This window comes from Lepidochelys kempii, chromosome 10 (assembly GCF_965140265.1).
Source record: "Lepidochelys kempii isolate rLepKem1 chromosome 10, rLepKem1.hap2, whole genome shotgun sequence".
Taxonomy (NCBI): domain Eukaryota; kingdom Metazoa; phylum Chordata; order Testudines; family Cheloniidae; genus Lepidochelys; species Lepidochelys kempii.
Genome location: NC_133265.1, coordinates 52,901,625 through 52,915,607, shown reverse-complemented (window position 1 = coordinate 52,915,607; position 13,983 = coordinate 52,901,625). Strand labels below are relative to the sequence as shown.

General features: G+C 36.6%; 1 protein-coding gene across 1 annotated transcript in view; it reads right to left on the bottom strand.

Annotated features, from left to right (window-relative positions):
* VPS13C (vacuolar protein sorting 13 homolog C) overlaps positions 1–13,983 on the bottom strand; it is a 187,643-nt gene that overhangs the window by 96,190 nt on the left and 77,470 nt on the right. The window contains exons 32-39 of the mRNA XM_073303628.1: positions 12,216–12,335; positions 11,447–11,550; positions 8,316–8,483; positions 4,405–4,709; positions 3,858–4,005; positions 3,076–3,184; positions 2,466–2,599; positions 340–496 (exon numbers count right to left, since the gene is read on the bottom strand). Coding sequence (XP_073159729.1) covers positions 340–496; positions 2,466–2,599; positions 3,076–3,184; positions 3,858–4,005; positions 4,405–4,709; positions 8,316–8,483; positions 11,447–11,550; positions 12,216–12,335 — 1,245 coding nt within the window. The remainder of the gene's footprint in view (positions 1–339; positions 497–2,465; positions 2,600–3,075; positions 3,185–3,857; positions 4,006–4,404; positions 4,710–8,315; positions 8,484–11,446; positions 11,551–12,215; positions 12,336–13,983) is intronic.

Below are 13,983 nucleotides of genomic sequence, written 5' to 3'. Positions count from 1 at the left end.
CATTGCTGAGAATGCAGCAGCATGAGTTAAAACTCATCATTTGCTAACCTAATCACTCTGTATCTCAAGTGCTGGTTTGCGGTGTGGTTGCTCTCACTGGAGCTGTTACTCCATTTGAACTAGCTTAAGTGTATTAACTCAAACTAACTTTTTCACCAAAGACAAGCTCTTAGACTATTAAAGGCTGACGTATTGAAGCACCATTACCTAAGGGCAATGTCACAAAGTTAATGTTGCTGTAGAAATTCATTTCTGCACTTCTAAAATTTTTAACTGTACAACCTTATTGCTAAACTGTTTGTGTACTATATAAAAAGTGCCAAGTTACAATGCACCCACCAGTAAATTCAAGGCACTTCAAAGTAATTTTATTCAGATATGCTGTTGCAGTCATATCGTGGTTTCCGATTCTGGTTTCAGTTCCAAGCTGCAGCACAGTTAGAATATGTAAGGGATGCCCCTCCTTTTGCACCTGTCTCATCAAGGTTACCACAACCTGGGGGGGATAAATTAAGGTTATATTCCAATAAAATAGTTCACTGGTTATAGTAGGTAATTATAATGTCCACAACTCTACTCCATCAGCAATGCCAGCCTTGACACCTTATTTATTTACCTCACACATGCCTCTATCTATGCTTTTTCCATACTTCTCTATATGTATGTAATGTTCTCCCAATTCCACTTAGTCAAGCCACTATACCTGTAAAATCCCTCCAGAAAAATTTTCACTTACAATCTATTGAAACAGTATGAAAAGAGAAAAAGATTCTCTTTCTCTGGCTTTTTCTCCTCCTTGTCTTATCTAGATCAATTTTATATTATAAACTCTTTGGTGTAAGACTTTGTTCAGTGCTGAGCACAAAACAAGCAAATAAAAACTTAGAAAAATACCAAGTTGCTCTCTCTGGGGGCAAGGAGGGGGGAACTGACACTAATGTGAACCATGTGCCATTTTAGATGAGTAATGTATCTAAATCCTCAAGTGAATGAACAGAATGTGCAAGTAAATAACTGTTCTTCCAGTTAGAATCAAGATGATTAAAAAATAACCTTAACACCACCATCAATGTACCCCATCTCAGTAATACACAGTGCTTACCCCTCAGCACCTTATGATCTGAGCTAAGGGGAAAAACCACCATGAGTCCAGATCCTGAGTACAGCAATTCTGGGTAAGAGATTGATGAGGTAGTAGAAAGCATTGCAGGATGAAGTTAGTTTCATGGAAGTAGATGAAAAATAATAAAGTGCTTGTTAGAATATTATGAGGAAACCATTCCAGGTAGAGAGCCAGCATGGTAAGAGGCATGAAGACAAGAAAGAACAAGAATTATAGTGAGTCAAAAATATTGGGAGGGACATAGGAGGAGTAGAGACATAGAACCTTATAATCAAAACGACAATGTTTTAAAATGAGCTATACCCTATTTTCAAATACAATCATGAGATAAAACCCAGATTCTATCCCCAGTTATGGCCATTTTGCAGCATGAAGCACAAAGAGACCTAATCTGTCCCTAACTGAAGAAGTGAGAGTATCCCTGGCATAGGGGAAAAACTCAGATGGTGTAAAGCAGACCAGCTTGATCCTATGGCAACTGTTCCCCAAACCCTGTCATGGGCATCTGCATTCTGTCAATTATCAGCTAGTGTATATCCCCACAGTGGCCAGAGCTAAGGGGATCAAGTTAATACAGCCATTAGCGTGATCCAGTTTACAACAGAACTGGGGACAGAGCCAGAACATTTCATATTTGGACAGTCTCTGGAAAACAAATTGGTTTCATAATACAGATCAGGCAGCAGATTACAGCTCCTGGATTTCCCCCACCCTCTCAGAAAAGGAGAAAAAATGGGCCAGTATGTACATTATTAATCAGAGCATGTAATTAAGTTTGACTGAATGAAAAACTTAGAGGCTCTTTTCTCTTGGAGGATGAGAATTTATTTTCCATTTTGTAACTCTTCTAAAAACCAGCGATTCTAGGGACTATTTTGGATACCACAAGATTTCTTTGCTGGAATCCAAGGTTTTGCTTTGTTTTATTTTATTTGGACTGACACACAACATTCTGATATTGCAAAAAGTCAAAAGCACAAGGTTGTCAGTATTTACATTTGATTTGGGTCCATTTAAAATTACCTAGGGAAATTATTCTTTTCTATAGCAGCATCCATCTCTTACCAACATTTCTTCACTGCCTGAACATGTAACAGACAGGTAGCTGAAAACTGCTGGGGGGGCGCGGGGAGAAGGTGCTACACTGGGGACCAGGAAGCTGGCGTTGAATTGAGTGAGTTCCAGCCACTAATGATATCCTTAACCAATATCAATCTGAATATCCTGCTGAACTGGCTTTACGGTTACTCTGTCTTGGTTGATGCAAAGCAGCCACAGAGGGATACAAAACCTGGTCTTCCCAGTCAGACACAAGCAAGATATTGTACAGTTAAATATATACCTCTTTGATTTCAAAATTAAGGAGCATGTTGGTTACATCTTCACGTAATGCTACTTTTGTTGTACCAGGTAAGCTTTCTCCTGAAGTACTCTCATTCTGTGTTGACAGAGGTATCTCAGTTCCTTTAATTTTTCCTGCCATTTTCAATGATTTGTTAATTTCATTCAAGGAAGTGTTACTACAATTCATTTCACACAAGAAACACATTCTATGTATTTTATATATTTAAAGATTTTTAGTGAAAATGTACAAAATTTCTTTCAACTGAGCCTTTCAGTAAAGAATGGAAGAAGAAAGCATTGTTGATTACAAATACTCTCACAATATGACAATATTGGCTAACTCCACATGAATTTTTAGTTCATAACATTTCTCATTTTTACTTCCAATATTTTCACTTTGAAATATATGTTTAAGTATGAGCAATGTCAACATACATACACAAGACAAGAAAGCAAGAGAGCAAAACAATTATGTAGTAAAAATTAGGGATAGGCTTAAAGAGTTACAGTTGCTTTTCATTTACATTTATCTGTTCACTTTCACTGAAAATTTAATGAAGACTAACACCCATTTAAAATTGAGGATTTCAGAAAAGAAATTCTCTTACCTTCCTTTTGCACTATTGGCTTTGCTTTACTTAACATTTCATCTGCTTCACCAAGGTTTTCTGTCAGTACTTTAAGCAGAACATTCAAATCCTCTTGACTTAAAATAACCTGTAAAGTAACAGCTTTATGTTTTTAAGAATGAATTGTATATCTGTTCCTTCTACTGTTTACCTATATCAGCAAAACAGCTCTTTATGGCAGGAATATATTACTCTTTATTTATCACGTCTCACTCAGCAGTACGATTCAAAAGAATCAAACACCACAATAATATGGCTTTCATAAATGCAGCTCTAGATGTGACCATCCAAGAAATACAAAAACACCACACAAGTTATGGGTAATGACTTTTTAGGACTGTGAAAAGGAACCTGACTATCTACAATGGAATTCAGTCTTATTTACAAGATGTTCTTTCTAAAAGATGGCTATGAGATTTAAACTCATTGGATTTTCTTTTTATACAAACGTACACACATTCTTGATTACAGTGTATTTTCTTTAACAGTTTAAAAACAGTATTTTAGTTCAATATTCTCACGCAGTAAAATATTTTTAAAGAGTTTTTTTCTTTTTTTTGTTTGTTTTTTAATTCCAACTAAATCTAACACAACATGATGAGTCTCTTCTTGATCCAAATAAACCTGCATAGATTTAACCAACCTGTAACTTTTTTTTTTAAACAAAGAATATTTACGGAATTGTTAACAATGTAAAGGTTCACACTATCAACACAAAACAATCAGAAAGTAGTCTGTTTTAAAAAAAAAAAAATACTTACATTCATTGTGTCAAGATGCCCTTTGATTTCTAACATAGGAATTTTGTGATACCAAGTTGCAGCTAGATTTCGATTCACAGACAGATTCAGATTAATAGGATGAAGTATCTGAATGTCAGGCTGTGAAAAACCAGGCTGTATAATTGTCCTAATAAAGAAACAACCAACAAAAATATGAAACAAACCATATGTTGTGACATTTCAAAAAACAACTTAAAGCGCAAATACAAACATTCTTGAAGTGTATTTATATTTTCATAAATAGAACACTATTTGAGGTGATGTTGCCTTTTGTTCTCAGTCAACTCACTATGTAAATGATTTACAGCTTTACTTACCTTCACAATGGAAAAGAATAAACACCATCTTTTTATCCTAAATTCACCAACTAATTTAAGTAATATTTTAAAAGTAATATTTTGTTCTATCCCATTGAGTTCTAAACTACAGAGAAGTTATATTAAATAACTTCATAGCAGGTAAATTACTAATAATTAACTGTTGAATTTTCAGTTCAAGTTCAAGATGGTAAAATCAACTATCATACCTAGACAGCTTAAGCTTCGTGAGCTGCACATCCATTTTATCAATGACTGGAGGAAGTGAGCAGCCTTCAGCAGGTACCAGGCTAAACTTGTTTTGTACCCTGATCAAACCAAGATCTATTAAGACAGCATTATGGGACACTGAAGACTGAGGTATGATTATAACTGGCGCTTTCAGATGAATATCCATTGAAAGGCGAAGACTCCTCTCAGCCAGATCTTTCACGCTAGTAGCAGCCTTTTCTGCAGCTTGAACTGTAGCAGCACTCAGTGCCTCCTTTGCTGTTTGAAAGTTGTTCAGAAAGTTCTGTAACAAATATAAGGGGGTAGAAAGAAAAAAATTAAGGTACAGCTTAGCTGCTCTCCTTTTGAATAACTAATGGGGAAAAGCAAGTTTCTTATCTGTTAAGAAACTTTCTGTTCTTAACTTTTTCCCATGGAAAGATAATATGGGTTGACAGATTAGATATGTCTGGTTATCTGTCAATAAGAATTAAGCATTTTTTGCACTCATCTACACCCTTATCACCCATTCCCTACAAGAAGGCTCTTCAGTTTGGTGACTTTGTGACATGTCTATTCATTTGGTTCTTTCTCCCTGGTAGCAATTCAAGCCAGTACCTAAACGGTGAGTAACTACATCAGTGTCACCTCATCATGGAAAAATACAACAGGTAAGATACTTGTTTCTCCTATAGCAAGAGTGCCACAGGTACAAAACAATTCACACAGATTACTCCTTGCAATCTTCTTTCTTCTCACATGGTGGCAACTAATATAGTGGAATTGTGTTTAAGCTTTAAGTTAATCATGAGTCTACCATGTAAAAAGCTACATGAAAGCAAAATCAGAAGCTGCCAGAGAGGTAATCCACAGGCCTCTTCTTTTTCCTTGGAAACTGGAGCTGAGTAAAGACAGAGTGGGACTTCCTCCTCTATTTGGTACAGTCTAGATGAAGTTTAAGAGTTCTATGGGAATGAAATAACTGTCAGAGGATCTTACTCAATTTAGCAATTTCAGAAGTGTGGGAACAAAATCTCCTGGTTACTGTGGAAAGCAGAAATTGTAATAGAAAGGTAATTGTTTTAGACTTTCTCTGACATTTCGATGGTTAGGTCCAGAACTCATGCAAAAAGAGTTTAGATCCTTTGAAAAGAGACAGTAAGTGCCTGAGTTTGTAGGATGGGTGTCCTGGCCATGGACAGAGAGCTCTGAATACCAGGAAGGAGGATTCTAGGATGCCAGCCCCTCGATGGATGGATTTCTGGGACTTTACCAAGCAAGTTAGTGGCCTTTATGTGCCTGGTGAAATTCCTGTGAACAAGTCTGGGTACTTTAAAAGCTAATGCAACAAGGGATCTAGTCAAGATAGCACCTCAGCCAGAGACACAAGTTGCTTCTTCAAGCAAAGCAAGAGGTGAGCTGAGGAGCATGTCTGCTGAGAGGTGAGAAAAGGTGCAGCCTGGCACAAAATAGGTTACATTTTCACTAGCATTTTCACTGGGAGAAGACATGCCACACACCTCATCTCCGTGCCACTTCCACAACAAGAAATCAACGCATGGATAGATAGTGAATAAAGTTAACATTATGTGACATGGTCAGACCAGATGGCTACAGGAGAGTAATAGAAGGCAGATATATTAGCCCCAGGTTAAGCAGGTCCCTTTTCCCTGGATAAGGTAACAGGGAAGGTTCCAGAACAATCAGGAACCTTCTGGAGACAATTAAGACAGGCTGATTAGAACACCTGCAGTCAATCAAGAAGCTGCTAGAATCAATTAAGGCAAGCTAATCGGGGCACCTGGATTTAAAAAAGGAGCTCACTTCAGTTTGTGGTGCGCGTGTAAGGAGCCGGGAGCAAGAGGCGCTAAGAGATGAGAGTGAGAATGCATACTGTTGGAGGACTGAGGAGTACAAGCATTATCAGACACCAGGAGGAAGGTCCTATGGTGAGGATAAAGAAGGTGTTGGGAGGAGGCCATGGGGAAGCAGCCCAAGGAGTTGTAGTTGTCGCACAGCTGTTCCAGGAGGCACTCTAGACAGCTGCAATCCACATGGCCCTGGAACCTAGATTAGAGGGCGGGCCCAGGTTCCCCCCAAACCTCCCAACTCCTGGACAGACAGAGGAGGAGTTGACCTGGACTGTGGGTTAAAGAAAACGGCCAAACTGATGGCTGCCGTAAAGCTCCAAGGCGAGCAAATTCGCCAATAAGCGCAAGACCCACCAAGGTAGAGGAGGAACTTTGTCACAATTAATACAGAAAATTTGAAAAACAGATACAGGCAACAATAGAGACAACTTTGTGAAACTGAAAACTAAATTTTAAAAATATTAAGCTTTATGCTCTTTCCTCTAGTTTGCGAAACAAATTTAGTAAATGACAGCTTCTTCAGTGTCTTCCCAAAAGGTATATTGAAAAAATACTGGCAATTCTAATAATTTTAAATTTAACAACATCTGTGATCCAGAGTGAGAACACACATTTGTTTCTTATGGTTTTACTAAAGGAAGATACACGCATATGCTAGGGGACAATTCAGCAACAACATTGTGCTGGGCACATTTAATTGATCTGTCACTGTCTTCTTCATCAGCATTATTTCCTAATTTCCAGATAAAAAAAATAAATGTTTTCCCCTTAAGCATGTCCATACCAATATTCCACAATTTTCTAAAAGTGTAGATATTTTTCTTCAAACTATTAATGTGTTTTCACAGACACCTGAATGATTTGGACACCCAGGTCTTATTAGTTTTCATGTAAATTAGGCATTCAAATTGTTTCAATGTAAACTGGACATTCAGCTTTGACTATCTCAGCCCAGACCAAAAGGTACAATGGTTTCTATTACTCCTAAAAGAATTTGTTTCCATTTTCTTGGAACATTCAGAATTAGAAGTACCACAAATTAAATCATAAAAGTCTTGTAAAAAGAATACATACAAAATAATGCTGTGCATTAGTTAAAGCAAAAGAGGAAAAATTTGGAATATAAACTTTCTCCAGAGATCTCTTAGAGCATTCTGCTGGATAAGAGAATGGGACTATTGAACACTCAGTCTAGAACATCATTCAGTAACAGTGTAAACAGCTTGTTCTGCTTAAACTGGCATTTTAACAATGTTCACCAGTGATTGAAGGGGTCCCCATTCTGCTGTTTTCTCAAATGTAACAACTCTACTTCTTTACCATGATTCACTCTTATGTCAACAAATTGCCAGCCTTCATTAAAGGAATCAAAACTCATTAACCTCAGGGCACAGCAAAATTGCTCTTTTGCTCACAAGTCAGCTAAAGAAACCCAAGATGTGGCTAAAAACAAACAATATTAATTAACTGCATTTTAAAAAGTCATTTTTCAGCAAACCGTTCTGAAACATGGAGAACACAGGTCCTAATGACGTCAGCTTTGTAGTACATCCCACGTAATGAAAGATAGTTTGCATCCTGTAAACTAGATAAAAACATTTAACTCATCCATTTTATGAAGAGCAGAAAAGCAAATAGAAATAAGTCTCATGAGCTGTAGGTTATGGTAGAGGTAATCAACTGCAAGAGAAGATCATCTCTAATAATACTGGGTTTTGCATGATGCATTTAAGTCACTGTGTGTGATGCTGAGAGAGAAAAAACACGTTTCAATTCTGGATTACCACTATGTCTCATTTTTGTAAAAGGAGTTTCAAGCACTTGTAGATCAACATCAGCTTTTTAAATTCAACAGATATTAAAATTAAGAATTTATCCTACAAATTAATGCTTTATCTAACCTTTGTCCTCCTAGTATGCATTTAAAACAGTAAATCTGTCCTTTTTGTAATGGCAACTGCAAGTTACCAGTGGCTTTCATACAGAGGAGGTACTCAGACAACACTGAACTGGTATTTCAGTACAATCAACAATCTTACCAGAAGTGACATGAGGAATTTATGAAGATAAACTATCTGAATGCAGCCCACTTTCAGAGAGACAATACCATCTACTTTGGACATATCAGTGTAAGCTTCTCCCTCAGTAGCAATTGGATACAGTGCCAGGTTGAAACTGAAGACTTCATCTCCTACTATAGAGACAGCCTGGAGAAGACATAGGTACAGGATCCTCACATCACTATTCCCAGTTCTCAAATAAGTGCAAAACAAAATTTTAATCTATTTTCATATTACCCTTCTGAAGGTTTATGAATAGATAAAGTAGAAAACTAAATATGTAAACAGCAGACAAAGCACATACATTAGTCTGAAATGGGTACTCAAAAGATTCTACTTCAAGTTAAAAATAATTTGCATATCCATTTTTCAAATATCAAATCCATCTGCTAGTTTGTCTTCATAACCACAAAATATTTTTATTTTAAGCCCTCCTGCAGGCAATTTAGCTTTTTCAGTGATCGTCTCTAATGCAGTATATGCATGCAGTAGTTTTAATATTGAAGTCAAGCCAAGCTAAGAGCGTTCATTCACCAAGTCTATTTAAACACTCCATGCTCCAGGTAAAATTAAGGAGCCCTTTAAATGATACAAAATTCAATATACAGGTACAATATAAACAATTCTTACTTCTGAAATTTCTCATGCTTAGAGCACAGATATTTATTTTAGCTCTTCTGAAATTTAAGAATTAAGTTTAGAAAGTTAAATAATTCCTATGTCATTTCAGACCTATGATCACGAAAATATTTTAAAGTAATGGTCAGATATTCACACAGCACTGCAATAATCCACTAATTTGTCCTCATTTAATCTTCAATCTTGGCAAGAACATCAATAAGGAACTGATTTGCATTCTAAGTCCAAGAGTAACTGGTTAAGTATCAAGAAATTATGGAATATAGTGACAACATACTGTCTGTGCACAGTATACCATTTTCCTCATTTATCTATGTACGCAACACGGATATTTTGTGACGATACCTGCAGACAAAATTTGATCCCCTAGGACTTGTTTTGCGTTATAATAATTTTTTCCCCCACAAAGTCCTCTGAATCTCCAGTACTATTAAGGAGGCATTAAAAGCCCCACACTTCTGTCAAACTTGGAGCTGTGATACTTGTAATTTTTGCTCTTTATGGCATACAACTTAAAAGCAAGTCTAATTTTAAAATGATGTATGTGCAGTCAGAGTAAAAATCAAAATATATATTTGACTTTCCTTGATCAAATAAATCTGGGATCTCTGGTCATTTTTTTCCTCCTCTTTTTCTTTTCCTTTTTTAAAGGGGGAAGATGCAATCAACGATGACAACATAGCAGTGCAGTTCAATGTTTGGAGAGAAACAATTAGAATGTTCTATTATTCCATTGTTTTAACCACACCTTTAAATGTCTTAATGTAACTCCATATGCAGTAAGACAAATAAGATTGTTGGGAACTATGTGATCTTCTTCCTTGAGAAGTTGCAAGTTACATGTTGCTGGATTTTCATGTCATTTTCAATCTTGTAGGCAAAATATTAAGAACCAACCCAATATTACTCCTATCTAAATGCTTATTTATTTTTATTTAAAGGGGTACAAACAGTAATCAATTCAGCATAATGATCTGAAATGTGAAAATTATGACAATTACCACAGTAGGTGAAATAATTATAGTTATTTATATAGTTATATACTAGCAAGAAGGAAACTGGTAGCAAGACTTAGGAAACATACAATTATCCATATTTTATAAAAATCTCCCAAATGCGAGCCTTAAATCCATCTGTTGATTTGTGACAATGCTTCCCATTAGGTTAGCAAGGGGAAGGGATGTAAACTTTCAGTAAGTTTTCATGTCAACGTACTTCCCTTGAAACTCAGTGTTTTGAGCCACAAAGATAGGACATTATGCAACTGCCCAAATATAACTCTGCAATTTCACTTTTATTGAAACCTGCAATATTCCCTGGCTATTCTGGTGCTTGGGACTGATGAATCATAACTGCTATTGTGCCAAATTGAAGTTTTTGTGATTCAAGATCAGTACCACCTACAATTCAATTTCTGGAATCACCAATGAAGACCTGCAAACCTTCACCACTGTAGACCTACATGTAAAGCCTACTTGAAGGAGAGAATGCTATCCCACTGAACTACTTAATAAACATTAAAAAAGGTATTACCAGTGGTTTCACATTTTACAGTTCTACCTAGATATTACACACAAAATCTTGTATGCAGCATTGCTATAGCCTTGCTAGTCCCGAGACAGAGAAAGTGGGTGAGGTAATATCTTGTAAAAGTTGGTCCAATAAAAATTATTACCTCACCCACCTGGTGTGTCTAACATCTTATCGTGTTAGAATTTAGCAAATCAAATATTTAAAGATATTTGGGTGAATTATTCTGTCACAAATGGTTTATATACATAAAAGTAACCAAGGATCAAGTAAAATAGGAATCATCTTATCATGAATTATACCTTTTTATGAATAGTCCTTGAATCAACATCTGTGACAACTATGTCTTTAAGACGGGCAAAGAGCACAGTGTGACTTGGCTGAAGAATGAGCGATGAATCGACACCTGCAAGAGAATGAGAGGTAAGTGCTACTGCAAATTACCGAATAGCATTATTTGTTTCAGAAATATTTGTCTAGTAGTTTTATGTATGATAGATAGTAAATGAATTCCTGTAAGAGCTCTGAAGAAGTTATTTTTAAAACAAGTATGCCATTTGCCAATTTTTGTTCCTATGTTGATTGAAGGTATTAAAGAGAAACAAGCTTCTATTTTCTGTCTTGCTACTGACTAACAAAAATGTGTTTTATCCAGCAGCAGATAGAGATGTGCATTCTTTGCACTTCAGAATCAGATCCCATGCTGCTTGCTTTCAGTTATGTCTATACAAATGCAGATTGTACCACAAAGTTTAACTACAAGTCTAACAGTCAGCTACAGAGTCTCAAGCTTCATACTCAAGCCTCCCCTTAAAGTGTTAGAATTTAGCAAATCAAATATTTAAAGATATTCGGGTGAATTATTCTGTCACAAATGGTTTATATACATAAAAGTAACCAAGGATCAAGTAAAATAGGAATCATCTTATCATGAATTATACCTTTTTATGAATAGTCCTTGAATCAACATCTGTGACAACTATGTCTTTAAGACGGGCAAAGAGCACAGTGTGACTTGGCTGAAGAATGAGCGATGAATCGACACCTGCTTAAAGTCTATGGACAACGGTTCCTATCTGCCAAGAGAACGTATCAACTCCATTCTGACTTAACATCACAGCAATTCACCCACATCTGTGTTTAATGGAACTGCTTCCCTACGTCCCTTTCCTCATCTCCTGTCTGTATTTGTGTGTTTGGATGCAGTATGGTCTAGAGGACAGAGCACTGTGTTGGGACTCAGGAGGCCTTTGTTCTAATCCTGCTAGGTCACCTCAAGCATGTCACTGCCTGCCCTGTGCCTCAGTTTCCCCATCTTTAAATGGGAATAATGATGTTCACCTCCTTTGTAAAGTGCTTTGAGATCTATGGATGAAAAATGCTTTTTAAGAGCTGGTTATTATTATTCAGTTAAGGAAGTGTTAATGTGACATCACAGATAATGTAAGTTAAATTTTCTTTATTTACATATTACAAAGTGGAAATGTTTTACATCACGTGTGATTATTAAAAAATTAAAACTTGGGGCACCAGATGGCTTCAGAATACATACCTGGGGCACCAGAAATAGATCTCAAAAAAGTGAAAGAACTCAAGTTCACACTTCCATAGTAAGATATACTTGATAACCTGGTAAAAAGTAATTAAAGAAACTACCGCTAATTTACTAACAAGTCCAGTAATCACTTTCTTTACTAAAGAAGCCATTACCTTGTATTTTGATTTCAGCAATGTTGTTCTTTTCATCACACACATTTAAACAGAAGGCATCCAACTTGGCAAACAGCTTGAAGTCAATAACTTCCTTATCCTTGGCAGCTTTGGTCACTACTAAGTAAAAACAAAGAATATCATAATGCATTTTGTTTGCTGGTTTTCAATATACTTTGAAGCTCTTTGGCCTCTGTCAAGCAGACAAAGGGAGTGTCAAGATTAATCTTTTTATTTTTTTAAATTAAGAACTCCTTCTACTGCTGTCTCTGGTTCATCTTCATTTCTGATACCATCAATGGCAGTGCTAATCTTGACAGAGTTCCAGATGACCAATAGCATTTTAAGATGCTCAGATCTAGTCTATAGGATATGTTTTAAATGCCAGCAGTTGCCTGGAGCCCTTTTGAAAGTAGCACACCCACTTGTGCTACCTCTGGTGGATCAACAATTTTAGAGAAATCAAGTGTGGCAACATCAGGCTTAAGTGCAGTCAATGTTAATTAAACTAATTTGTTTATAAAACATCAATTATAGAATATGAGTTGTTACGGTGATTGATAAATATTTTCTAGTTACGGAAACCCATGAGCATTTTATCAATTTACATCTTCTATGTACAAGTGGCCTTATTTTCAGGATTAAATTTTATTGCTTGGATAAGAAAGGATTTTCTTAAAATCTGAGACTAAGTATTTGTGTTGATTAATAAAAGTGCTGACTGACATAGTTAAAAAGTAATGCTCAACACTGAAGTTTAAATGCTCATAGTTTGTTAGTTATCTGTGCAGTAACTTTGTTACTGGTCTGCAGAAGGAGTGAACCTATCACCTGTGAACAGATCATTAGCTTGATAAACCGCTTTAGACTGCTCTTCTGCCAGAGTAGTCCATTTCTTGGCCCATGTACGTTTTATAGCTCTTGGGAAGCTGGCACAGACTGTTGCCTCTGTCACCAACTGTCTTGGGATTTCTCCTTCTTTTCCTCCTATGCTCCAGAAGCACGTAGAGATTTTCATTAGGCTAAAAAAAGAAACATGCTACGTCCTCAGCAAGTCTCGTCAGAAAAAGTTTATTCTTGCATTTTCTAGTTCAGCACCTAGCTCTTAAGTTAATAACTACTTGCAGAAAGCAACGTGTGCCTCTTCTCTCTGTGTATTACCCTGCAATGAGGATTAAGATCCTGCCTTACTTTTTATTCCACAAGCAGAGAAAGAAAGCCATTGGCATACCTCAAAGTTTGAGTGAGCCACATGTGAAGCACCTCTTAAACAAGCATATATAGGAATAAAAAGCCCAACTGAAGACAACACAGGTGACAAACATTTCAATTTTTTTTCCTTTTTACTAAGAGTATGTCTACACTACGAAATTAGGTCGAATTTATAGAAGTCGATTTTTTAGAAAGTGGTTTTATACAGTCGATTGTGTGTGTCCCCACACTAATGCACTAAACGCATTAAGTCAGTGGAGTGCATCCACAGTACCGAGGCTAGCGTTGACTTTCGGAGGGTTGCACTGTGGGTAGCTATCCCACAGTTCCCGCCACCCATTGGAATTCTGGGTTAAGCTCCCAATGCCTGATGGGGCAAAAACATTGTTGTCATAAATATAAAGGGAAGGGTAAACCCTTTTAAAATCCCTCCTGGCCAGAGGAAAAATCCTCTCACCTGTAAAGGGTTAAGAAGCTAAAGGTAACCTCGCTGGCACCTGACCAAAATGACCAATGAGGAGACAAGATACTTTCAAAAGCTGGGAGGAGGGAGAGA